This window comes from Alternaria atra (assembly GCF_907166805.1).
Source record: "Alternaria atra isolate CS162 genome assembly, contig: 21, whole genome shotgun sequence".
Lineage (NCBI taxonomy): Eukaryota > Fungi > Ascomycota > Dothideomycetes > Pleosporales > Pleosporaceae > Alternaria > Alternaria atra.
Genome location: NW_025091319.1, coordinates 5,206,524 through 5,232,594, shown reverse-complemented (window position 1 = coordinate 5,232,594; position 26,071 = coordinate 5,206,524). Strand labels below are relative to the sequence as shown.

General features: G+C 50.5%; 3 protein-coding genes across 3 annotated transcripts; 1 reads left to right on the top strand and 2 right to left on the bottom strand.

Annotated features, from left to right (window-relative positions):
• Positions 1-4,149: 4,149 nt before the first annotated feature.
• ALTATR162_LOCUS2184 (uncharacterized protein) lies at positions 4,150-5,175 on the bottom strand (the record flags this gene model as incomplete). The annotated part of the gene is made up of 1 exon (XM_043309786.1): positions 4,150-5,175. The coding sequence occupies one exon, from the start codon at positions 5,173-5,175 to the stop codon at positions 4,150-4,152; it is 1,026 nt and encodes a 341-aa protein (XP_043165721.1).
• Positions 5,176-11,347: 6,172 nt separating this feature from the next.
• ALTATR162_LOCUS2183 (uncharacterized protein) lies at positions 11,348-13,898 on the bottom strand (the record flags this gene model as incomplete). The annotated part of the gene is made up of 2 exons (XM_043309785.1): positions 11,348-11,841; positions 11,900-13,898. 2 exons carry the CDS (start codon positions 13,896-13,898, stop codon positions 11,348-11,350), a joined length of 2,493 nt encoding a protein of 830 aa, XP_043165720.1.
• A 9,398-nt stretch (positions 13,899-23,296) lies between these two features.
• ALTATR162_LOCUS2182 (uncharacterized protein) lies at positions 23,297-25,396 on the top strand (the record flags this gene model as incomplete). The annotated part of the gene is made up of 4 exons (XM_043309784.1): positions 23,297-23,788; positions 23,845-23,894; positions 24,004-24,800; positions 24,846-25,396. The coding sequence occupies 4 exons, from the start codon at positions 23,297-23,299 to the stop codon at positions 25,394-25,396; spliced, it is 1,890 nt and encodes a 629-aa protein (XP_043165719.1).
• Positions 25,397-26,071: the final 675 nt, after the last annotated feature.

Below are 26,071 nucleotides of genomic sequence, written 5' to 3'. Positions count from 1 at the left end.
TCACATTAACGCGCTTCGCTTTGCACGCTCTCAAGTTTTTATCGTAACTGCCTGACTCAACATGGAGTGAAGATACGCCTGTGTATCTACAGTAAGATGCTTGACCTACACGCTCAATAATGCTAACATCATCAAGGCGCTGAGCCTGCCAGCATCCAGAGACTGCAGGATCACTGCATGTGGGTTCCCCTGATCTCAAAACACCACATGACCTCCTAATTTTTGGACTTTCACACATGACCCTGGAACCTGCCCCCTCTACAGTCCAAAGCAAACTTGCCTATGCTGGTTCATCATCGTCTGTTGATAAGCGGGCATCTAAAAGGCTTCTGATTAGTGGGTTGATGATAAAGCATTTGAGGAATGAATGAGACTCGGCAAATGCGATCGACGGCGTAAACAGGGCAGAGTGGTGGTGGAGGCTACAAACGCCAGAAAATCATGTGTGCACCGCGATATTATGCATTGATGTTCAAAGGAAGCGGTTTATATCGTTGCCGCCGTGGAACGCTGCGGTCCAGCGGCGAAGGCCGCCTGCTACATAGTTTTGTATCTGACTAAGTTTCCTTAGATTCTGAGCTGGTGGCTATATCACTTTAGATAGTCAGATGCTGAGTACCTCCCTTTAGAACGCGCCTTTGTGCTTGCTTTCCGGTTTCATAGAATTGTAATCATCTAAGAGAGATAACGGTGTCCTAGTACATCTGTAAAGAGCTTGCATCAGTCATCGGAGCTGTACAGCTTTCAGCTAGCTCGCCCACCAGGGAGTGATCTGTCTATTAGTAGCGACTGAGACCATCGCTGTAATTCTTCTGCTAACTGAGCCTGCGAAGTGGAGTAGGTTTAGCCCAGCGAATTGGCAGGCATCCGTCATGTTGAAGAAAGCCATCTGCACCGGGGGTGTTAAGGGTAATGGTTCAGTCCAGGTTCAGCTTGGCTTTAGAGGATAGCGTTGGCAGAGTTCATCTCGCGTCGTCGCGGCTGTATATATGCGAACCACAAGGCACCGTGCTGGATCCAGGGGTAGGCTTGTGCTTGGGGATGTAGTCTGTTTAGTGGAGCGCTTCCAGCCCGGCGGCATGCGGTTATAGTTCTGTTTTAAACCAAGCGCAGCTGATGGAATGCTAGGGGAACGAGGTATAGCTACTAACCAAGAGCTCAACAATCAAGATCAACAGAATCATGTTCGTCATGATGAGGATATAGATCCAAAATCACTGTTGTCTGGTGAGGTAGGCATGTAGTCAGTCGTGAGAGAAGTGGTTTTGAATCAGGAGAAGCGTGTGCAGGTGAAAGGCATGAGGATATGAATTGGAGGACCAAGGAACTATGGCTATTCTTACCTTCATTTGCCTCGTTTGCCTTATTCTAAGGCTTGCCTTCACTCGCTTCTCAGCTCACCACGCTTTGCTCATTCGTCAATTATGGTGACTGCACACCCGTACTGTAGGAAACGTTGTGCAGCGTAGCGCATCTCACGTCAGGTGCATCGCCCACCGCATGGGCACCAGTGGCATGCTTGACAGATTGCTGCATAATGGCGTTCTAAGGCACAATATAGCCACGTCTCATGCCCCTGTTTACTATCACTACTGTGGATCCAGGCGCCTAAACCCAGGGTCCTTTGTCTCTGCTTTAGAACCTTGCCTATTTAAGGATCATCCTGTATTGCTTCGGGGTCTGGCTAGCCAGAGGAACTCGCCCATCTATGCCAGTCAGATTATAGAACAAGGTCTATCCACCATACTATGTCTTATCAAACAAATTATGAAGATGGTAATAAGATTACGACAGAAACAGGCAGGCAAAATCCAGCTCGCACAGCGTTGTTAATAGTTCTCAACGCGACTTGTAGTTACGTGACCTTTCGTAGAAACTGCATCCCCGGCATTCCAATACTTCGTCAGCCCAGCGCCTGACCGTCGCCCGCTGCAACCGGCGTTCGGACTTTTGTCACCAGCGTCCCACTCTGCGCGCCAGACTAGCTAGATTCAGCCAAAGGAAGGCGCGGCCGCTATTGCCCTGTAGCTTGCTAGTCATACCATGGCCTGTTAGATATTGTTGAGATGTGTGACGATGCTGTCACACCTACATGTCATCCGGAAACGAACCCGCCTCTTGTACTAAGACCTGCAACACACACCCACGGAGAAGCGCCACTCGCGCCTGAAGATTCCCTAAACATGGTCTTTCCTTGCCAATCATCCACTCGTGCTCAGCATCAGTTATACCAGGTAGAGCTTCCTCTCCGTGGTGAGCTAGGCCGTATTAGGCAGAACTGTAGCGCGCCTTGAGGAGGTGATGATCTCGGTGCATAGTGCTTTGGCAGGCGTTCTCGTTGGGATATGTACGGTGGTAGCATTGTATTAAAGAAAAACTCATTGACTAACTAACGTCCGTCCCCGCGTAACGGGACACCCTGCGTGACGGGATGCCACAGATACTCCCCAACATAACAAACGCAACAACAGGTTATAAGAACAGATATTCTCGGGATAGTAGCCTTAAGCTACACAGTCTATTCTCTCCTAGTGTCTTTTAGAGATAGATTCTACTTACTATGCAATACAACAATTTAGTATAGGCTGGCGTGATTTGTCCCCCCGTTTTTGAGATTTGTCCCCCGCCGAAGTACCGAATTGCTTTGCATCCACACAACTTAACACCAGCAGAATTTTAAATAAGTTTTCAAACGTCATAAGTTATTCTAGGGCCTCGCAAAGCTTCCTCAAAAATTTAAAGCCAAAGATCAGCCTGTGTTGTAGTTCAATTGCATATTAAAGTTGGTGACAATTTCGAAGAAATCGCCAACTTCAACTCCACTTAGCTCGTTCCCATCTCTGTCGGAAGTTACAAAATGCAGGCGAGAGGTACTTTAGTGCATGCAGAACGTATTCCAAGCTTCAAAGATAAAAATTACACGTGGTGTTGCGGTGAAATTGCATTGCGGAGCGCAAAAGTTGCCATTTTCGGTACTTCGACGGGGGACAAATCTCAAAAACGGGGGGACAAATCACGCCAGCCTTTAGTATAAGCGTTAAGCAACCGCCTTGCTTTAGCTAGCAGCGGGTGCGTTAAAAGCTCCTGCATCTCGTTAAAAGTCTGTTAACTTAGAACTTGTCGTATTATCATCCTATTCCGAGCACTGCACTTAAGCACAAGAGATTGTCGTGCGTCTGTGCTAAGTGCAAGACTGCCTGTTAGAAGTGCTAGACAAGGAGGACCCGCGCATCTAGCTTAAAGCAGCTTAGCTGTAATCTATTGCTGCTGACGCTGGATCTGTGGCTGTGTGGCTGCGTGGCCGTGCGACGCTTTTGCTAAGCGCGCTAGGACGCCCAAAAACCAGCTTAGGTTGGAAGCAGGGCCGGGTTTGAAGGCCCCAGCATTTGGCTCGCGTCTACGAACACACCCAGCACCAAAACCGCAACTAGCTTCGATACGGCCATCGTGCAACTTTAAGATGCAGTGTAATGCATGACCATAGCTAACGCAAAAACTTGCATGCTATAGAGATAACTATCGCGCGGCTCTACAGCTCCGCAGACCCGCCGTTAATCCCTCGTGCTCTCGAGCATATCGCAAGCAACACATATTTCTAACTGTAGCCGCATATCGCCTTAGCTCGTTGAAGAGAGTACAATGAGTTAAGAGGCGTCTAAGAATAGGGTGGGCAGGTCTCACCCAGCGGGCATGGCCAGGGACAGAGGCTAACTGGCATGATCCAGAATACTAAGATCCGAGTCTAGGCTTTAGCAAGGGGAGTGGGTGTTACTGGGAGATCGCCGTCGGTTGACGCACACATAAAGGTGGAAAGGGTCCGCATATCTTAGGGATACGGCTGTTGTACGGTTATACAACAAACGGCTTCTCGCATAAGCACTGCAATCATCAGGGCGGAGGACATTCTATCTCTTCGCAATGCCATTCAATCCGGATGTCCATGGCAAGGGTGTGGCAGATGCGGGTTGGCCATCTACCTAGCTTGTGGTGGCAAATTTGCCGCACGTTGCTTTCATTGCAGCGTCATAAGCATCGCTGTCAGCGTTGTGTTTAATAGACTACTATTACCGCTAAAACATAGGCTTTAGAATGTAGCTATCTTCTTTCAAGGACACCAATCAGCCAGCCATGCATGCGTTTCCCTTATGATCACTTGGCACCCCATGCCACTAGCAGCTGCACCACCGCTTCGTGGCCTCCTTTTGAAGCCGCGTAGAGTGCGTTGCCGAAGTGTCCACCCTGGGCGTTGACGTCGGCGCCCTTGTCTAGCAGCAACCTTACTACTGCTTCGTGGCCTCCTGTTGAAGCCGCGTAGAGTGCATTGCCGTAGAGTCCACCCTGCGTGTTAACCTCGGCGCCCTTGTTGAGCAGCAGCTGCACCACCGCCTCGTGGCCTCCTTGTGAAGCCGCCTGGAGTGCATTGCCGTAGCGTCCACCCTGCGCGTTGACGTCGGCGCCCTTGTTGAGCAGCAGCTGCACCACCGCTTCGTGGCCTCCTTTTGAAGCCGCCTGGAGTGCGTTGCGGTAGGATCCACCCTGCGTGTTAACCTCGGCGCCCTTGTTGAGCAGCAGCTGCACCACCGCTTCGTGGCCTCCTTTTGAAGCCGCGTAGAGTGCGTTGCCGAAGTGTCCACTCTGCGCGTTGATCTCGGCGCCCTTGTTGAGCAGCAGCTGCACCACCGCCTCGTGGCCTCCTTTTGAAGCCGCGTAGAGTGCATTGCCGTAGCGTAAACCCTGCGCGTTGATGTCGGCGCCCTTGTCCAGCAGCAGCAGCACTACCGCTTCGTGGCCTCCTTTTGAAGCCGCGTAGAGTGCGTTGCCGTAGCGTCTACTCTGCGCGTTGACGTTGGCGCCCTTGTCCAGCAGCAGCTTTACTACCTGCTTATGCCCATTCTCTGCCGCCAACAACAGCGGTGCCTTGTCGTTATCATCATTTGTGGCCTGTATATTGGCTTTTTCCCTCAGCGACTTTTGCGCCGTCGCCTCTTGGCCATGTCGGGCAGCCCACAACAGCGCTGAGTGTCTAGATTGTTGTACATTGTAGCGGTAGAGGTAGCTATCTAGGAGACGGTAAAGGTGGCGGTTGGCTTGTGCAACGGCGTTGATATCTCTCTCAGATTCCAGGTTTTCTGATATATTTCGGAGTAACTCATTTGGCAGATCAAGCAGTGGCATTGCTGAAGTAGCACGTGTTGTGAAGGAAGCCCAAAAAGAGAGAGTTGAGGACGATTGTAGGGCAAGCGGCGGCAGGGTATCAAACCACCAGGGTTCAGCGTCACGTAGCCCTGCTCCCAATCCGAGCCGGTTCTCGGGTGTCCTAGAGCGCTTGGCAAAAGCGGTGTTCAGCCACACAGCCACGCAGCCACGGATCTAGCGTCAGCAGCGATACGTTACCGCTAAACTACTTTTAGTTCGGTATGCGTGGCCTCCTTATCTAGCACTTCTGGCAGGCGTACTTGGAATTAACACAACAGCACGACAACCTCTTCAGCGTAAGCGCAATACTCGGGATAAGATAGTTATATAACAAGCTATAAGTTGACAGAGTTTCGATAAGACGCATGAGCTATTAACGCACCTATCGCTAGTTAAAGCAAGGCGGTCGCGTGACGGTTATGCTAATGTCCGTCCCTACGTGCCGGGACGCACGGTGTGACGAGACGCTTTTTCTTCTGGAAGCTCGGAATATCCCCAGCACGCCTGCATTATAACAAACGCAATGCACATCTATCCTGCAGCTCTTACTCTTCTAGTGCATTAGCCTCCGACGCTAAGAAGCGCGTCGTTGACCTCGCTGTCGCTCGTTCTGTTAGTGCTGTCTATTAACTTCCCTCTAATACCCCCTTGTTCGTTCGCAACAACTAGCATTTGCAGAGAGCTCAGTAGACTAAGAAGGAGGTTAAGATAGCAAAGAGCAGGACTGCAGGCTTAACAGGTTAACTTAAGGTAAGAAGTGTGCATCCCGGGAGTTTCTCCGCGCGGACGGCAAGATCGTCGAAACGCCTGTGATCGGCTGTGCGTTTTAAGCGACATTTAGCTGCAGTAGCGTGCTAGAATATCTGCAGGCCTTGCTGCGCACTGTGGCTAAGGATCGTAGCGCTAAGAGTGATACTTTAGGCTGCTGTTATTCCCGGCGCTGCATGCAATCACATCACAGTCTCAAATCCCTAGTCTCTGGTACGCGCAACCCCTATTTTGCAAAGCTACTAAGTACTTTTAGCATGTAATAGATTGGCCATGCTGCTAAATACACTAATGAGGTTATAGAGGAAGGTAGGCCTTCTTGGCCTTGCATAAAGCTGTGCATCTAGAGAAATATTACTGGCTCGGCTTCTCCCATGCTTCGATCTCCCCGTCTAGAGTTTTGCTAGTCAAGACTGCTCTTGTAACACAAGCGCTTTGCTACGATGTTCACAACATGCTCGGATCGTTAGATGATACTTTCTAAGGACAACGTTGTAGCCATCAGACGCCCTGCTGTACAGCTTAAGAGATTCCTTGTAGTCACAGAGCGTCGCAAGCAGCACACGCTGATGAGCGTGTCAGGGTGCTCGCGCCCAAGCACCTTCTCGCGTCCTTGCAGTGCTCGTCGATGCATCGCTTCAGCCTCTTCGTACTTGCCCTGGCTCTCTAGCACCAACCCAAGGTTGTTAACGCTGATGAGCGTGCCAGGGTGCTCGCGCCCAAGCATCTTCTCTCTTGCTTCTAGCGCTCGTCGATGCATCGCTTCTGCCTCCTCGTACTTGCCCTGGCTCTCTAGCACTAACCCAAGATTGCTGACGCTGGTAAGTGTGTTGGGGTGCTCGCGCCCAAGCATCTTCTCTCTTGCTTCTAGCGCTCGTCGATGCATCGCTTCTGCCTCCTCGTGCTTGCCCTGCCTCTCTAGCACCCACCCAAGATTGCTGACGCTGGTGAGCAAGTGGGGGTGCTCGCGCCCAAGCATCTTCTCTCTTGCTTCTAGATCTCGTCGATGCATCGCTTCTGCCTCCTTGTACTTGCCCTGGCTCGACAGCACCGACCCAAGGTTGTTAACGCTGATGAGCGTGTCAGGGTGCTCGTGCCCAAGCACCTTCTCAGATCCTTCTAGATCTCGTCGATGCATCGCTTCTGCCTCCTTGTACTTGCCCTGGCTCTCTAGCACTGATCCAAGATTGCTAACGCTGGTAAGTGTGTTGGGGTGCTCGCGCCCAAGCATCTTCTCTCTTGCTTCTAGCGCTCGTCGATGCATCGCCTCTGCCTCCTTGTACTTGCCCTGGCTCTCTAGCACCGACCCAAGGTTGCTGACGCTAGCAAGCGTGTCAGGGTGCTCGCGCCCAAGCATCTTCTCTCTTGCTTCTAGCGCTTGTCGATGCATCGCTTCAGCCTCTTCGTACTTGCCCTGGCTCTCTAGCACCAACCCAAGGTTGTTAACGCTGATGAGCGTGTCAGGGTGCTCGCGCCCAAGCATCTTCTCTCTTGCTTCTAGCGCTTGTCGATGCATCGCTTCTGCCTCCTCGTACTTGCCCTGGCTCTCTAGCACCGACCCAAGATTGCTGACGCTGGTGAGCAAGTGGGGGTGCTCGCGCCCAAGCATCTTCTCTCTTGCTTCTAGCGCTCGTCGATGCATCGCTTCTGCCTCCTCGTACTTGCCCTGCCTTAACAGTACCGACCCAAGGTTGTTGACGCTGGTGAGCGTGTCAGGGTGCTCGCGCCCAAGCACCTTCTCGTACCCTTCCAGCGCTCGTCGATGCATCGCTTCTGCCTCCTCGTACTTGCCCTGGCTCTCTAGCACTAACCCAAGGTTGCTGACGCTAAAAAGCGTGTCAGGGTGCTCGCGCCCAAGCACCTGCTCGCACCCTTCCAGCGCTTGTTGATGCATCGCCTCTGCCTCCTCGTACTTGCCCTGCCTCTCTAGCACCGACCCAAGGTTGCTGACGCTGATGAGTGTGTTGAGGTGCTCGCGCCCAAGCACCTTCTTGTACCCTTCTAGCGCTTGTCGATGCATCGCTTCTGCCTCCTCGTACTTGCCCTGGCTCGACAGCACCGACCCAAGGTTGATGACGCTGACGAGCGTGTCAGGGTGCTCGCGCCCAAGCACCTTCTCGCGTCCTTGCAGTGCTCGTCGATGCATCGCTTCTGCCTCCTCGTACTTGCCCTGGCTCTCTAGCACCGACCCAAGATTGCTGACGCTAGTGAGCGTGTCAGGGTGCTTGCTACCTAGTACTCTCCTCCTTGACTCCATTACTTGCAAATAGAGCTCTTCGCCTCTGTTGTATTGTCCATCGCTCTCTAACGCTATAGCGCAATTTTCTGCAAGATTTGTTCCCTCCTCGTTATCGTTCTTCTCACTATGCGACAGTGCATATTGTGCGTGCGGCAGCAGTCGCCTCCATTTGCTTCTGTTACTGTGATCGCTGCTTGGAAACACCCGGAGCAGCTGCGTGACTGTGCGTTGAGTGCATTCGTGAAGCCGTCCCTGCACCTGCAGCTGCTCTCGTAAGGCTTGGTGCACTAATCGATGCACATCGAATGCTGACTCAGCAGGTCGCCTTGTGATGACCGCATACCTGTCAAGTATCATGATTGTATCTTCACGGGCCTGTGGCGACGCTGCCTTAAGCAGATCGAGCGGAATGTCCTTTCGGTCTACGCACGCAGCAAAGTAAAGATGTTCTGCAGCAATGGCGTTGCTCTGGCGGACTTGACCTATGGAAAGAGATAGTGTGGCAGCTACAGCCTTTCTCAGACTGGACTCTCCCTGATCGCCTTTACGCAAGTCATTGCTGTGCTTAAGAGCTGCTTGATTGTGCTCGTATAGCCGTGCTTGGTACTGCTGCACTGTCATATTGCTTGCGTTTATGCACGCTGCTGCTTGCGACACTGCTAGAGGCAGGTGCGAGAGTTCTTTTATCAAGCACATGGCTCCCGGCTGCTCAGCATTAGAGAGCGGCATCTTCAAACGGGATTGCAACATCCTCAGCGCCGTGTCTGGCGTCAGCTCACGCAGCGTTACCACATCTTGTGGAGCAAGCTTCTTAGCCGTGTCGCTTTCTGTTGTTGTGAAAATAACAGAACACAGCTTAGAATGCGGCAGAAAGTCGGCTAAATCCGCGGCTCGTATTGCAGATAAGCCGCTATGCTGGAGTGTGGTGCCCTCTACGTTGTCGTAGATTAGCAAACACTGTCGCGCACTCATTGCTGCCACACAGCGTTTAACGATCTGCTTTGTGTCTGCTTGATCATCGTCACAGCCATGGATACCGAGCTTCTGCGCAACGCTTGCATAAGACCGATAGAGACTGTCTACGTCGCTCGCATCGATCCAGAAGACTGAGCAGTTCTTGTTGTTCAGTCTTGTCCTGTGCGCAACCTCAAGCGCAAGTTGCGACTTGCCTGTACCGCCTGGGCCGACTATTGCTAGCGTTGTGGTTGTCTGCTCGTTGCTAAAGAGCTTTGCTTCAAGTTCAGCAAGCTGGGCTTCGCGACCCACAAAAGACTCGTTTCGTGAGAATGGAATGATCGACGGTGCGCTGCCAGCTCCCTCGACTTCAGCCTGCAGTCTTATTAATGCGCTCTGCTTTCCTTCTCCGTACGTCGTAGGCATAGAGACGCCAAGAAGTCCAAGCAGGCAGTACACGATGTCTTCTTCCTCAGTCGTCCTACGATTCTTAGCCCACTGCTGTCGTTCAGATGTACTGAACTGCTCTAAAGGACAGTTGCGCAGCGCGGCGAGCGGGATGTCGGTGATCTCGTGTAGTAATTGTTCAAGCGATGTTTTGTCGCCTAGATGATGTCCTTCGCGCGAGAAAAACTCAACTGTTACTGGCGCGACCAGCTCTTGGAGCGTCCATCCTCGAGTGAACCAATCGCTCCTTCGGAACGACGCCTCCCAGCTGCTGCGCTGGGACGCTTCTGTCCCAGAAGACACTGAGACGTCGGACAAGAAGACGTAGCATCGGGCTGAGTTTCGGTACCATTGGAACATCGAGTTGATTGAAGACGAGAGCTCGTCCTTGTCCCATCTGTTGATGCAGCATGTGTCGATCCAGAAGTACTGCAGCCCATCCTGAGCCACCTGTTTATTACAGAACCGCAGCTTCCGATAGCCTTCTTCCCGTCCTTCGTAGTTTCTGTTCGACACGTCTTCAAAGAGGGCTTCGGAGCCGCTCCATCGGTGCGATAAGATAGCGTATGGCGGGATCGGCTTGCCGCGAAAGTCTGTCAAGATCAGTTTGCCTAGCGCGTTAAAGTGGAGTAGTCGCATGGCGCTTGCAGTCTGGGAGTTTATTAGAGTTGCGGGCGTCTTTTGTGGCAGTGAGACCACAATGATATGGTTGCGACAGGGCAGAGAAGGCAGCCTGGCGAGGCAGTGCATACAACAAGGCTGTAGGTGCTGCTAACTGCATCAAGCGCCCAGCGTCCTGCACCGCCTCGCCTCACCATCTGCGCTGGGGCAGTGTGTGCCTTGTGAAGTCATATTAAAAGAGTGCACATGTGGGTAAGGTGTCAGTAGATATAGCATATCTACAAAGGTTGTTGTTATAGCATCTCGCCTAGCTCTACGCGACAGAAGCAAGCAAAATTGGGGGAAACGGCTGCCGGCATGGCTGGGGATAAGAGTTGTTTGCCGCCGGGCGGTCGTCAAAGCCGCGATTCTCAGCCACAGCGCGCAGCCCGCGAACATATCAGCACGCTAAAGAACTGCTAAGTGTCGCTTAAAACGCACAGCCGATCACAGGCGTTTCGACGATCTTGCCGTCCGCGCGGAGAAACTCCCGGGATGCACACTTCTTACCTTAAGTTAACCTGTTAAGCCTGCAGTCCTGCTCTTTGCTATCTTAACCTCCTTCTTAGTCTACTGAGCTCTCTGCAAATGCTAGTTGTTGCGAACGAACAAGGGGGTATTAGAGGGAAGTTAATAGACAGCACTAACAGAACGAGCGACAGCGAGGTCAACGACGCGCTTCTTAGCGTCGGAGGCTAATGCACTAGAAGAGTAAGAGCTGCAGGATAGATGTGCATTGCGTTTGTTATAATGCAGGCGTGCTGGGGATATTCCGAGCTTCCAGAAGAAAAAGCGTCTCGTCACACCGTGCGTCCCGGCACGTAGGGACGGACCTTAGATTGTTGTATTACGCCGTAAGCCGAACCTATCTCTAAAAGACCTTACGAGGGGACTGAATTTGTAGTTTAAGGCTGCTATCCCGAGAGTTTGTATGCCTCTAGCCTGTTGTTGCGTTTGTTGTGTTAGGGATTGTCTATGGCGTCCCGCCACGCAAGGTGTCCCGTTACGCAGGGATGGACGTTATCTAGGTACTATTATACATTAAAATTTGTAGTCAAGAGATTATTCCAAGGTTACGTAGCACTAGTATTCTGAACCTGCTGAGCCGCTCAGTGGAAGAGCAGCTCTCTTCTTCTTAAATGGATCACGCGACTCTACATCCGGCATATCTCCTACGTTGACCTTGACATTTTCAATCACAGATTCGTCGTCGTCGTCAACCTCCATAGGATCATTCTCTTCGGGCCGCTTGATCATCCTCTCATCATCTGGAAACAGCCATGGGTGGCTTTCAAAGTCCTCCGAAGTCAAAGGGAGCTTTGTCTTAGGATGCCTTCTTTGTGCCTTGCACGCCTCGAAGTACTGCTGTCGTTTGTGGTAGGCTGGGATCATGATCGCTAAGTGCTTTTCTGCATACTTTTTCCCAGCGAGTTGGATGAACTCTGTTTTGCTTAGCCAATCGGCCTGTGTAATCCCCTTATACGCAACGCGGACATAAGTATCAGGCTGACGCTGCTTTGCGCCGGCGTGACTAACATAGCCTTCTGCGCGTGGCATGACGACACAGGGACCGATCCCTATCAATGGGTTATTCTTAAGGCCTTTCTTCCTTTCCTTTATATTGAAATTGATCACTTTGTCTTGCGGCATACTCAGCACCTCCTGGACCTAGGTCACTTCCCTTGATTACCCTGAAGTACTCCCATTTCTCTTCTCCTATACCAGCGTTGATGATAAAGCGATGGAATCTGGGGTTATCGGAAATTGAAGCGCGAGTTGCTACCAACGGTCCGTATTCCGTTTCACCATTCCCGTATGCGAAAGGCTCAACGCGGTCGTTATCTAGTGACATCGAATCTATGTCCAGATCGAGCAGATTCTCGTCTGTCAACTGGCCAAGAGAAGATTTCTGTATAGGAGACTGAGTCCGGGTCCTTGAGGTAGATTCAGGAGCAGGAGTATCACCAGGTGCTTCATCTGTCTCGAGAACAGGATCAGGCACATTGTCAGGTGCTTCGTTCGTCTCGAGTGCTATCAAAGTGTCTTTTGCTGGCTCTTCACTTGCAAGTTGCTTCAGCAAGTTCTCGATCTCTGCTAGCACCTGGTCTCGATCTTCTTTCTTCCATTGGTCCACCATCTCCTCTAAGATTGCCATGGGCATACAATTTATGTCTACACCGATGCCATTCGCTTTATTAGAGTCCTGCAAACTCTTGTTGTGTCTCTTGATCGTGGTCAGGTGCTTGTTCACAGCTTTTAGGTGGTCGTCCGATTGGACGGAATCATCGCGCACGATAGTAACAAGATCGTATACGGAGCGGGATGCTAGTTCCCATGCGACATTTTGCTCCAATGTTGGTCGCTCGATCTGGGCACTTAGCTTCTTATAAAGCTCTTCGTGCTGATCTGAAGTTTTGATAAAGCTCTCGAACCTCTCACGTGCTTCAGTAGACATGATATCAACTGAATTGATGCCCATGCCGTTCGACGTCTCCTCCATGAAGATCAAAGCCCCACGAAGGAAGTCTTCAATCTGGCGCTCGTTTGATTCCATATCCTCTTCAAGCTCGACTACCTTTAGGTCCAATCGGGCCTTTTGCCTTCGATCTTTGGTCGACTCTATCTGCTCGAAAGCCTCGGTGCGCTTCTTTTCTAATTGCTCCTTCGACTCCAATTGATTGGCCCGTCGAAGATGCTTGTTGAGCTCAGAAATAGAGTTGTAGAGTCGCTGTGCAGGAAACTCATACTTGTTGATCATCTCCTGTCTGGTACATTTCTCTAGCCCGAGCTCCACTCGAAACCTGTTCTCAATATCCACCAACTCGTTTTCGATAGCCTCGTTTGAAGCCTGGGGATTCTGAGCGACAAAAGCTCGCCTCTCACGTTGTTTCTTCTTAGGCCACTGAGCCATGAAGAGCTCAGCGGCTTTCTTTTGTCCAGGTGACGATATGACGCCTTCGATGTACTTTCTAATCTTCCCATTAGCCTGATTGAATGCCTTCTGGTGACTATCAGGAATCCTTTCACTGTTCCTGTCCCTTAGCCACCAGGATTTCACCATAGGATACAGACCCTTCCAGACCTTCTGTACTTCTGCCGGGAGTGGAGGCGGTGGCTTGCGTGCCTTGCGTGCCTCAGTGTAACCGCGCATCCCTTCATTCTCGATTTGTACCTTTCTTTGTTGATCCTTCGCATCTCTGCGTGCTTTTGTCTTAGCTCTATGCTCCTTTTTCGCCTCGGGGTTTTTATAGAGCTCAGCCTTCCTGATTCGTTTTGCTTCCTTCCTCGCCTGGATTGATGATTCGTCCTCGTTAGGATCAGCTTCAGAATTAGAGTCTCCCGAGCTTGCAAAAGAATCCTCCTCATCTTGTGAGTAATAAGAAGAAGCATTGTCACGACGCGAGACTGATCGAACATCGTTGTTACGATCGCCTTCAGCGTCTACTTCTTTTTGAACAAGCTTGTCCTTTCGTGTCCCCTCGATGCCGCTGGGCTCGTTTCCTACCGTCGCATCGGTTTCCTTAGTCTTGGCTACGGCCTTTCCTTTCTTATCCGTGGGTAATCTGGTGTCAATCGTTGCATGGGAACCGCCTTGGCGGGAAGATGAAGGAGGGTAGTCGACTTGTGTGGCCATGGTGTAAGCTTCTTGTGTTTCTCCTGACGTGTGTTACGGTGTGTAGTAGTGGATGTTGGGACCTGCTCAACGTTGGGTAAGATGGTATTGGTTTCTGCTGCATCACTAGCCGGCACGCGGATGAGTTTTATAGAAACACCGTTCCAGAATGTTTTGCGTTGTGCTGTAATCAAGATACAGAAGCCAGTAACAGAATGGGGCTGTTTGGTAATACAGGCGCAGGAAAACTGTATCGTAGTCCGCTTTCCAGTCACACTGTTTTCAGACACCCGCATTTGAGCACGCAAGGGTGCGCTACTTAAGAAGAGACTTAGGCCGTCCGAAATGCGTGCAGAGATGATGGCTAAGCTTCACTTTCTACTAGCGTACTTTAGCACCGTTGTGCTGGCTGCCACAACGTGCGTTACCCCGCCCTCCTTGCAGGCAATCTCGAAGCGAGACTTAGCCACCGAGTCCCCCGCATCGCACGCAACTGCGTTAGCTAGCTCTCTTACATTACATAAGCCTTGGAACACTACTTCGCTTCGGGGCTAGAACGCGACACACATTCCGCAATCTACGGGCACTGCAACTGGGTCTCGACCTACAACTACTGTCACTGTCGGCGAAGCAGGGGAGCTTGTCTTCTCGCCGTCATCGCTGAACGCTTCTGCTGGCTCGGTCATCGCTTTCAATTTCCTAGGCCTTAACCATACATTGACTGAGAGTGAGCTTTGGAATCCATGTCACAGCAACCAGAAATTCGACACTGGATTTCGACAGTACAATCCGGCTAACGTGAGCGGAAAATTCATCGTCGAGATCGAGGTTACGAGTCAGGAAGCGAAATAGTTCTTTTGCGCTTAAACAGCAAAGCGCTCTCATTGTTAGGCGGGGATAGTGTTCAGTCTGAATCCACACGGAGCGCATGCTCAATTCCTCCACAACGCCTTAGCGGGCGTTAAAGCCACAGCAACGCCGACTAACGGTGTATGCGAGCTGCCCTCAGTTCATCTAACAACAAGCAAAGCAAACACGTATCTAACACCTACTAGTACGTTGTCCGCAAACTCCAGTATCAGCTCGGTAGCCATAGCTCCGCCCATCTTTAGTTCCACGGGTACGACAATGAGGTTTAGTGTGTGGTCCATGTTCGCCCTCGCGCTTCTATAGATAGATAAACGCAATACAACAGTTGATTATAATGTCCTAAACGTACGTTAAACCTATGGTTCATGTATCGCGTAAGAAGAAGCGGTGACCCTATGATCACCTCTGGTATGTGCCTTCATGATTTGTACAATGTTACGCGTTGCTGTCGCAATCTATTCCTGCCCTTTACCCTTCTCACGCTTAGCATTCGCGTCGTTTTGAGTACAGCTTCGTGTAACTTACCCTGCATCAACAGTTCAAGAGTGTCTCCATACGCCATTCAATAACTTCCTCCAGCGCCTCAGAAATCTTCTCGTACTTCAACGCTGCATTGACCCGATTCACGATCTGACGTCGCACCTCTAGCGAAGTTTGTTGCCAGTTTTGCGGCGCATGTACGGTTTGTTGCCGGGTGAACAACTTCAACGATCCGTCAGTTCATGAACGCGAGATGGGTAGAGCAACAGACCAGGAACCGCTGCCATTCCCACCAATAGTAGCGAGCAGCTGCTTGGGCTCGAATCTCATTCTCCATTGTGGAATCGAGTGGCAAGTAGCAAAGCAGATGAGGTTTTACCGAGGTGGGAATTTCAGGCAGAGCATAGTACAGCCTGCTGAGGCCTTGCAGGCTGAGGAACTTTATGTGATGACCATGGACTGATTCTGATGCTGTCAAGGGTGACCAAATTCAGAATACAGATGTGTTACTATCATTAGGCTGTTAAGTTACGGCGCTTGTTTCTCGGTAGGTAGCTGACATCTGGGGTGGTTACAACCTCAACGAGTCTACGCCACACGTTTGCATATCACATGCATACAGCGCTTAAAGACGTGGCAGTGCACCAGTATGAAATTTGACCTATGCAGGTTTATCTACATGTGACGTTGGTACGCGATTGGTCCGTAGTATTTGCGCGACACTGTACCGCAATGCGTACAGCCTCGCTGTCCTCTGCGAAACGCTCCCAATCTCCAAACCCTCCAGAAATAACCATGAGATCCACAGCTACGCCGTTCGCACCGGAGCATTGCCTGTAAGGATGAGATTTAGCTCGTAGTGCTGCTAATTTAACGTACCATTCGAGTGCAGCTGGGCCATTGGGTGCACTTTCCGGTATTCGAAGTTTTGCTATCTGGTCGCCTGGACAATTCATTGGGTTCGCAAGTACAGACAGTGGCAAGAACGTCTCGTTCTGGAAACTCAACGTGGCTTGGCAGCTTGAGTTGCGAAAATTGCTGAGTCTATTCTTTGGTGAGAAATCTACTAGACTTTTGCGCGTACGGGGCTTAAGTTACTGGTAGTGAAGCTCTTCCCCAGCTTTCGCATGGACCACCGGGCTCGTTAGAATCGGCAGCGTTTGATCAAAGGGGATAATTTGGGCGGAGCACAAGCTCAAAAAGAACCACGTGTATACCAGCATATTAGACAGCGCAAAGGTCGGTAACAAAGGCTAAGGGCGGGCAAGTTCTGCTGATGGTGCTGCTGGAGAGATTGCCACCGCCAGCGAATCTTATATCACTTTAAGTCCTCCATAGTCCAAACGAACAGGATTCCGCATTTCTTGATTCGCGAATCCTGTCCTTTGCGACATGTTGCCGTGTTTACGTTGTCTAATGTGGCACAGTGTCCTGCTCCTGCTCCCGGCTCCAGAAGCTGTTTCGTGTACACCCAGTGTGTCCATCAACCAAGTAAACCAAAAATCGACCCTCTTACTTGACTTGGCTGACGAGAATCCTTTACCTTGCTTGGTTGGTTGACGAGAAGCCCTTGCTTTGCTTGGTTGGTTGACATTGCTCGATAGAATTTCCCGATTTGATATCTATACTAACCTACAGGAGCATACCAGTTCGAAGGAGGTGCTTTTGACACTCAATTGCCGCCACAGTCCCTGAATCGAGCCGATTCCGTTCATCCGTGATGACCTTCTTCGTCTGTGAGAATACCCGCTCACACTCAGCCAGAGTTGTCAACAATCATCAGATCGGCATGATTGGTTCCTATCTAGGTATAACACTTTCCTAATCGAGGAAATACTAACCTAGGTAGGAATCAATCATGCCGATCTGATTGATTGTTGACAACTCTACACTCAGCACTCATTGCAGGACAACTAAACAGATCAAACGCCATCTTAGAGAGCACAGGATAGTCAGGTGCATGGCGAATCCACCACTCTAGAGGGTCATCAACATCTCCATCAGCCTTATTAGTCCTAGCTATAAACTGATCAAGATCAGAGGTGACTCTTGCGCGTTTCTTTCCTCGCGTAGACGCCGTACTAGCGGCGACCCGCTGGCGACGCTTACGAGCTTGCTGGAGAAGATCGAGCGTTGTATCGCTATCAGTACCAACTTCATTATCCTCCTCTTGTGTTGCTTCTGCTATCTCTGCTTCCGCAGCTGCTTCCTCGTATTGTACATACTCATCATGCACCACCCGCTTCGCCTCAGTAATCCATTTCTTCTCATGACTCCATTCGAGCTCGAAATAGGTAAATTTGTTCGCAGGATGGAGGGCGACAGCGCATCGGTAGGCTGGCGTAGCGTCCGTAAGGCCGTAGTATTCTTCAAGCTTGAGGCGGGCAGTATCAATGGCACAGGAATAGTATTCCGAAACCTCCTCGGGGTGATTGTCTGCGAACTTTCCGGCTTCCTGAAGCTTCTTAAAGAGGACGTCAAGCGACTCGAGTGTCTCATAGAGTGAGCCATGTGATCCTTCGAGGCCAGCTTTATTGGCCCGGCCTTCCATGCGTTTGGTCAGATCTTTAAACGGCTTCAAGATATTAAAGAAGTGCTCCAGATTAGTCCAATCGCGCTGAGTAATGGCGTCCTGTGAGATATCGTATCCTTCACCGCTATGATTATAGTGGAGAAAGAACAAATCAATTGCGTTACGGAGCTTGAGAGCTCTCTCAATCATGGCATACACAGAGTTCCAGCGGACGCCACCGTCAGCCAGTACCCTAGTGTAAAGGTTCTCGATGCTGCCTCTATCGTACGCCTGCAAAATATACTCTCTCAGAAACTCCCGCCGCTGATCACTCCGGTTGATCCACACGCAGAAATTATGGAGCTTACCGATAAAACTCTGCTTCCTCCATATCTCAAACCGCTCATCATCAGATGCGCCACAGAGCTCTTTCTCCAACTTGCTAACCCCCGTCCCAAAGAGAAGAGCTTTAACGATGAGGTTTAGTATATGGCCAACGCACCGAAGGCGACTCTGCTGTGTGATTGTGGGGTACTGCTTTGCTAGTTCTCCAATACACGTGTCGTTATTGCCAGCATTGTCCATCATAAAGAAGCCAATGACAGCGGATATATCGTATAAGTCGATAACCGTTGACAGCAATTTCGCAATGTTCTCTCCAGAATGTGGGCCTTTTAGAGGCGGGAGGTCAAGAAGGGCTGTTTGCAACTTATGCTTCTCGTCTAGGAAGTGAGCAACAACTGCCACATAGTTCGTTCCTTCCTCAGACGTCCAGGCATCAGTTGAGATATGGATCTTGCTTTTCGCAAGATGAAGCCTTTCCTTCAGCCAAGCACGTCTCCCAGTATCACCGTCCCACATCTCTTTAATCCAGGTGCTAAGAGTTGATGGGCTCTTAGGTAGGATTTTATCGATATCCTCTAAGCAACCAGTAAACATGTTACGAGTGCGTTGATGTGTCGCTTGTCGAAAGGTGAAGTCAAGATCAATAACCCAGTCAATAAACTCTTTCTTGAACTGAGAGTCGTTGAACATCAAGCGCCGGCCTCCAAGGTATGGTATGGAGCTCGTTGCTCCCTTGGCCATGTCGAACGGGTTTAATGCCATTATTTTGTAACCGAATTCTTCAAGTTTGTGTTAATTCTTTAGGTGATACATGATACTAGTAGTACTCTCACTACTGTACAGAGCAGAATCGTGCTGGCCACTAAGATGGCAGTATTTGCAGAGCCAAAACTTGTTCTCTCCATCAGTTGTGAGCTGCGCACCGTGTTTGTAGATTGGCGAGGGCTGGGTTTTAGAGTTGAGGGCCCGCTTGTGAGGCTGACGATATCGAATCGATGGCAACACCTTCCTTTCATAGCGAATTTTGTCCCAGTCAATAGGGAATGGGCACTGAGTAGATGTCGGCAGTTCTCTTTCGAAGGTGGCAGCAGTATTGGTGGAAACAGAACTTGGGGTCTCTATGTTTTCTAGGTTATAGCTAAGGGATTCAGAGGGAGTCCTAGGTAGAGGGGAACACGTGGATCCTCTACGAGGCAGAAAAAATGGGTGGGTAGGCATGTTTAACCTAGAATCTGGCGGTTTCGTACATAGAGGCTGCAGGCGTGAGAGTTTTCGACAGCAAATCTCAAGAGCGGCAATTTCCAACCAATCAGAACATCCGGGCTAATAGTTCTTCCTATCCCGATGCCCCAAAAAACTCCGGTCGCCCACCTCCTCTACAAAAATGCCTAATGCGGTAAGGTCGTCAACCAACTCCGAGTTGACTCGAGTAATGCGAAAACCCTTGCTTGTGGTTGCTCGGATAGACGTTTACTCGTGGTTGCTTGTTACGTAATCAACCAAAGTCAACCAACCAAGCCAAGTTACTTGGTTATTGGACACACTGTGTACACCATTCATGTAGGCACACGTGTGCATATATGGCTCAGAGAAGGTACCACTGGAAGATTGGTCACTTCGAGCATGTGCCCCAGCTATCCAGGCTACACGCGCCATAACCATCTTTCTATCCGATTTGCAGTCCCCAATCAGCAAATAGTAAGGATCATTCTTAACCATTGCGAAGACGAAGATAATCTGCGGTTTAGAGCTGCAGGCAACACCTTGTATCCACGAGTCCGCGAGCTCGCGCGTCTGATGTCTCGACATCGTATTCAGCTCACGACCATGAAGACCAGCGAACTCGGTGTCACTCTCTTTCTACCCCCGCCACCATGTCCAGCCCCTAAATCGATCTTGGCGAGACTCTGTCCCCGCCTCAGAAGACCCAAAGCGTATTCGCCTCAATTAGAAACAATTGAGGAAGGGTCAGAAGAGGATCCGCCGGAGGGCGAGTGGATCACTCTATATGAATATATGCCTGTCGACTCGAAACGGCGTGCGATGTACGTAGTCTCGGATGAGCCTTGTGGGTCTATACGATTGCACGCGTAGTAAGGGACCAGGGCAACGTAGGTATTGTTCTCCTGACGTGCATCTGCGTATTCGTAGAGGGTTCGCCGGTGCGTTCGTGAATGGTACGAAGGCCTTGATATGGAGAAGACTGGACTAGGCGGGTAAAGGCTGCCACAGGTCAATGAATTGAAGTCTTGAGAGGTACTAGGCGTGACAGGAGATAGTGTTCCGTTGCAGTACCTTTGAATGCTCCTAGCTCAGATCCAATATAAAACTCAAGTTAACGTCCGTCCCTGGGTAGCGGGACACCCTGCGTGGCGGGACGCCACAGACAATCCCCAACATAACAAACTCAACAACAGGCTAGAAGAACAGATATTCTCGGGATAGTAGCCTTAATATATGAAGTTTATTCTATCCTCAAATGTTTTAGAAATAGGTCCTACTTATCGTGCAATACAAGAATTGAGTGTAAGCGTTACACATCCGCCTCGCTTTAGCTGGCAGTAGGTGCGTTGAAAGCTGATGCATCTCGTTAAAAGTCAGTCAACTTACACCTTGTCATATCATTATTCTATCCTGAGCACTGTGTTTGAGCTCGAGAGGTTGTCGTGCGTCTGTGCTAAATGCAAGAACCGCCTGCTAGAAGTGCCAGATGAGGAGGACCCGCATAGCTAGCTTAAAGCAGCTTAGCTGTATTCTATCGCTGCTGACGCTTGATCTGTGGCCATGTGGCTGTGTGGCTGAGTGGCCGTGCGACGCTTTTGCCAAGCAATTCAGAACACCCGAAAACCGGCTTGGATTAGGAGCAGGCTGGGTTTGAAGGCCGCCAGCGTTTGGCTCACGAAAACGAACACGCCCAGCATCAAAACCGCAACTACCTTCCGATGCAGCTATTATGCTACTTCGAGACATGGTGCAATAGATAACTATAGCTAACGCGAAAGTTCCTACACTATAGAGATAAACCGTCGCACCGCCCTCTAGCTCCGCAGACCCGCCGCTGATCCCTCGTCCAACCCACCACATCCTCGTACTTCCCGAGCACATCGCAACCGATACATGTACGCATGATACAGAATATAAAGACCTGAGTCTAGGCTTTAGCAAATGTAGTGAGTGTTACTAGAAGAACACCGTTGTGCAAGCAGGTACAAAGGTGGGAAAGGGTCTGCATGTCTTAGGAGTATAGCTGTCGCACAGTTATACAACAAATGGCTCCTTGCGGGAGCACTGCAATCATTAGGGCTGTGGAAAGGTGCTTCAGTGTGATCTCTGAGGGTGATGAGGAGTTAGGATCGTCGATGCTCATGAGCGCTAGTGAGGGTAGAGCAGAGATCTGATGAAGCTGTGCTTACTATGGTACTACAGTCGCTAGCGATTGCGGCTTCACCCCTACACGCAGCTACGCAACGGTTTTGAACAGCCCCACCCTCCGTATATGGCTTAGCGCTAGATGTCCGCTGCGGAATGGTCGATGTGATTGGTCAGTCGTCGATCTGATGATGACTGAACTTGTGGAATGCTACATGCAGGGGTGAAGCCGCAATCGCTAACCACTGTACGCTCTCTAAGGCTACATGCCGTCCTGTCATCAAAAATGACCCTTATATTTCTTCGCAACACCATCCAGTGCGGACGTTCATGGCAACCCTGTGGCCAGTGCGGGTCGGCCACCTCCTGCTAGCGGTGGCAAGGCACGACCTGTGCTTGACTGAACACTACACCTAGCCACTCTGGATAGGATGCCATGAGTACTTCCACGTTAGATAGCTATGCGAAGCCTGTAAGATACTGTTGGGCTAGTTTCTGTTTAATGAAGATGCTGAAATTGCAGACATACGATGTCAACGGCCGAGAGCAGTTGACTAAAGGGTCATGCTTCACAGAAGCAATGCATATTCATGGGATCAATAAGGTGCAGCAGGCGATCCTTGTAGGAGAAAGGAAAGAATTAATATTTGAGAGAGATAAGTTTGGTGACAATGGAGTACCATGACGGTTGTCGTCGATGCGAGGCTGTAGGATGCTGAAACTGGCGCTGATATACAGAGGTTCGTGGCGCAGCAGACGTAGCGAGATTGATTGGTCGGGTGCTTAACCGGCTGGATCAAGTTTTGCCACTTTCACCATCATTCGGTACGTCATCTTTCCGCAATAATTCGTCATAAGAAGCTGTGAGCGCTGCACCCTCTAGCCTGCTGCCTACAATCATACACTGTGCGTAATATCACCGTCACAGCCCCGTCTCTCACGTACCAGCTTCTACTTGCGCCCCGGTATCTTCTCCTATTGAACGATTACGCGAGCTCCGCCCAGCCGACTTAAGCCACCTCTAAAGGTGCTTGCCATCAATGGAGAGCAGCGGCGGCCCTGGCGCCAGAGTAGCTATCCCTCGGCTCAGGCGGCCTGACCAGCGGACTGCCCCTCCGAAGCCTCCCCGTATTCGTTCCGAGAAAGTGGATAAGGCAGTAAGTACCGTACTTCCATGAACCCGCACCATGACGCTGATCAAATGTGTAGTGCAATAGATGCCGGAAGCGCAGTAGGCATATTATCGAATTCCGTCCTTGCGACCGCGCCTACTAGTTGCTTCGTGTGGACATATTGTGCGAGCTAACATGTGCAGAAATGAAATGCTCTGGCACTAGACCGCGCTGCATCAACTGCGAGAAGCATGACGAGGATTGCATATACCATCTGCCACGTCGGGACCGGCTAAGAGAGTGAGTTGACTTGAATATCTCTTCAGTGCGCTTCTGACTTGAACAGGACCACTCACAAGAGTGAGGTTCTCTCCACACTGCTCCAGGACATCCGTGGCGCCCTCGATAATGAGCATACAAAGAGAATTGATGATGCACTCAAAGAGTTTGAAAATGACACACCTCCACCATCGCCATCCGTATCCATCAAGTCATGGAACAAACGATCGAGGACGTCATCGTCTAATGAAATGGATTGCGACAGGCAGGCGTTTGACGAGGCTCATGTCTCATCCTCAGTGGGCTCTAACGAGGATCTCGATTTCCTAGGAGAAGATGCCCTGGGGGACCTCGGATCAATTGAGACGGGCTATATGGGTCGCAACTCTCAGATCCAATGGATGCGGACTTTGCAACGAAAGCTAGATCAGTCTGGAGGCGGGCTGTCCGACATGCCATATGCGGCACTTAGAGGCAGCGAGGGGGATTCCTCTAAACGCTCTGATGCACCTTATGAACGTCAAAAGCAGCCAGCGGGCGCCGGGCCTCTTTCGAATTACTGCTTCTATCTTGACAACACTGACGTTAATATCGACATTGACGATCCAGATGTTGTTCCACCTGTCGAGATAGCCATAAAACTGTTCGAGTCCTATCAGGTAGCGGTCCATGATCCGTTCCGGATCCTTGACAGCTCATTCGAGGAGCAATTACAAACGTACTATCGGGTTTCCCAGCGCGGCGGTACAACAAACGTCTGCGTAAAGTGGAAAGCCATCCTTAACCTTGTTTTCGCCATCGGAGCACGCTTCTCGCACCTTGTTGGCGACGACTGGCGAGCCGATGGCGGCGACCATCACGTATATATGTCGAGGGCAGTATACTTCCTGGGATTGAATCAAACCACGACACTCATTTGCGCTCCTGACATCTCACTCATACGAGTGAGTGTTTCGGTCTCTTGTAACCCGGGAGTCAATTTCTGACTAACAGCATACAGGCGACTGGGCTCCTCTCCTTCTACCATCTGACTATTGGTTATGTTAATAGGTATGTGAAGTTTGCATAGAGCACGTCGCTAAGACGAGCTTTACTTCAAAGGATGCGCTCTAGCGTCAGTACAATATATTGCGCATTTCTACTGACATATGTTGCACAGGGCTTGGTATGTGATTGGTATGTCCATTCGATATGCGCAAGCAGCTGGTCTCCACCTTAGGAACGAGGATCCCTCCGTTCCGACGAGCAGAAAGAATGCATTGGCACAACTCTGGTGGGCCCTCCATTCGATCGAATGTGTCCTCACTTCCGTAACGGGACGACCGCGTGTCATAGCGAGAAAGGACTGTACAGTCTCTCTTCCGACAACCGTGATGGGGGGATATACTCCGGAGAGCAATTCGCCACCAGAAGGCTCCTCACCCCGATCGAATCCCATACTGCCCGCGCTATCATCGGCCCAGAGTCAGGTCCGGCGATTCCCCAACTCTGTAGAAACGGCCACTAATCCAGACTCGTTCGTAAACGCTTACGTACGTCTTGATCTCATTCAGCACAAGATACTATCTAATCTCTATTCTGCGCGACCCGCTATTCACTCATGGAAGCGTATGCAGAAAGAGATATCCTCATTAACCACAGAACTGAACGAATGGGCTCTGCAAGCACTTCCGCACGGTTCATTCAGTGCAGCATCGATTGCGGAGCCTAGCCTAGGGCGGGAGCAATCCGTGCTCCATTTCTGTTACCTGAGTGCTAAGATCTGCATTACTCGACCTTGTCTGTGCAGACTGGACCTACACCCAAAAGGCCAAACCGAAGAGTCAGCCGAGTTTAATTGGAGCACAGCTGAAGCTTGCGTTCAGGCCGCCCTAGATTTGGCATTGTTGCTACCTGAACCCATTAATCCCCAATGGATCTACGAGAAAGGACCGTGGTGGTCGAGTGTACACATCAGTGAGTTCCAATTTTGCACCGAAAAGGGCCGACTAACTTTTGTAGTTATGCAGGCTATAACGGTGCTGCTCCTCGAGTTGGCGCAGGGAGCGATTCATTGGCCAACAGATCCGTCAAACATCGCCATATGCGTGGAGAAACTCACTCAATGGCTGAAGGCCATGAAGTCCAAGGATGTCGTCAGTGAACGTGCATACAATATCGTATGCAAGATGCTAGGCAAACATGAACAATCTAGGGAAGATGTCGCGACTGGTCAATGGGCAGCGGAGATGGCGGAACAACCCTACAACGAGCCATCAGCCGCATCCTATATGGCATCTCAACCGTACAACGACCTAGATCTCCAGTATCTGCAAGAAACCCCTTGCCTCGACACTTATTTCAACGATGATTATTACTCTCAAGCCAACAGCGGGAACTTTGATCTCAACTCCCTGGCATGGCCTCTCAACGAGCCCCCTGCAGACTTTCTGTTCGGCCAGGCACAGTTACCGTTGTTCTTTGGGAATCATTTCATGACAGACTTTGATCAAGGGATGGACTACTACGGCCTGGACGGTTATACCCAACATGGACAGCAGCCCCCACAATAGGATCGCGGCTAACGTGTCCAGTGGTTTCGGCGAAGGGCGAACCAGGCAAACAATCTTTTAAAAATATAACATAGTGGAATATACAAGTTATGGAGAGAGAGTATATCGCTTCGTATGAAGCATCCTTCTCCGCTGAACAACATGGCCAACCCAGAAACATGTGGAAATCTAAGTGCTACGCTGAGAATGCCATGTACTCGACGGCGGAATGGTTTTAGCTAGAAAAGCTCGTTTCGATTCCTGCCATTCTTGGCGAAGCATTATAGCTAGGACTTCAAGTAATGACAAAAGATCGCAGAGAGAGGCTTTCATCTTCGCCACACACGTGTGATATGTAACCATAATAAGTACTATTGGTGGAGATCAGTTGCCACCGCTAGCAAGAGGTGGCTGACCCGCACTGGCCATACGGTTGTCAGGCGCGTTAAATTCTTTCTGTATATGGTAGATAAAGGGAGAATTCCTAATAGGTGTCGTCGCCACTGGATGATATGGAAGATGTAGCTGACGCGTGGCCGCCAAGAGGATCAAGCGCAGACTTCAGCCACGATCAGACCTGATCTCGGGAGTGAAGCAAGGATCAAAACCTATGGTTCCATCCATGGGTTATCGAAAAGGAGCGAGACTGATTGGAGAGATCGAGGAAGATGTCATCGGTGAAGAGAAGAGCAAGAG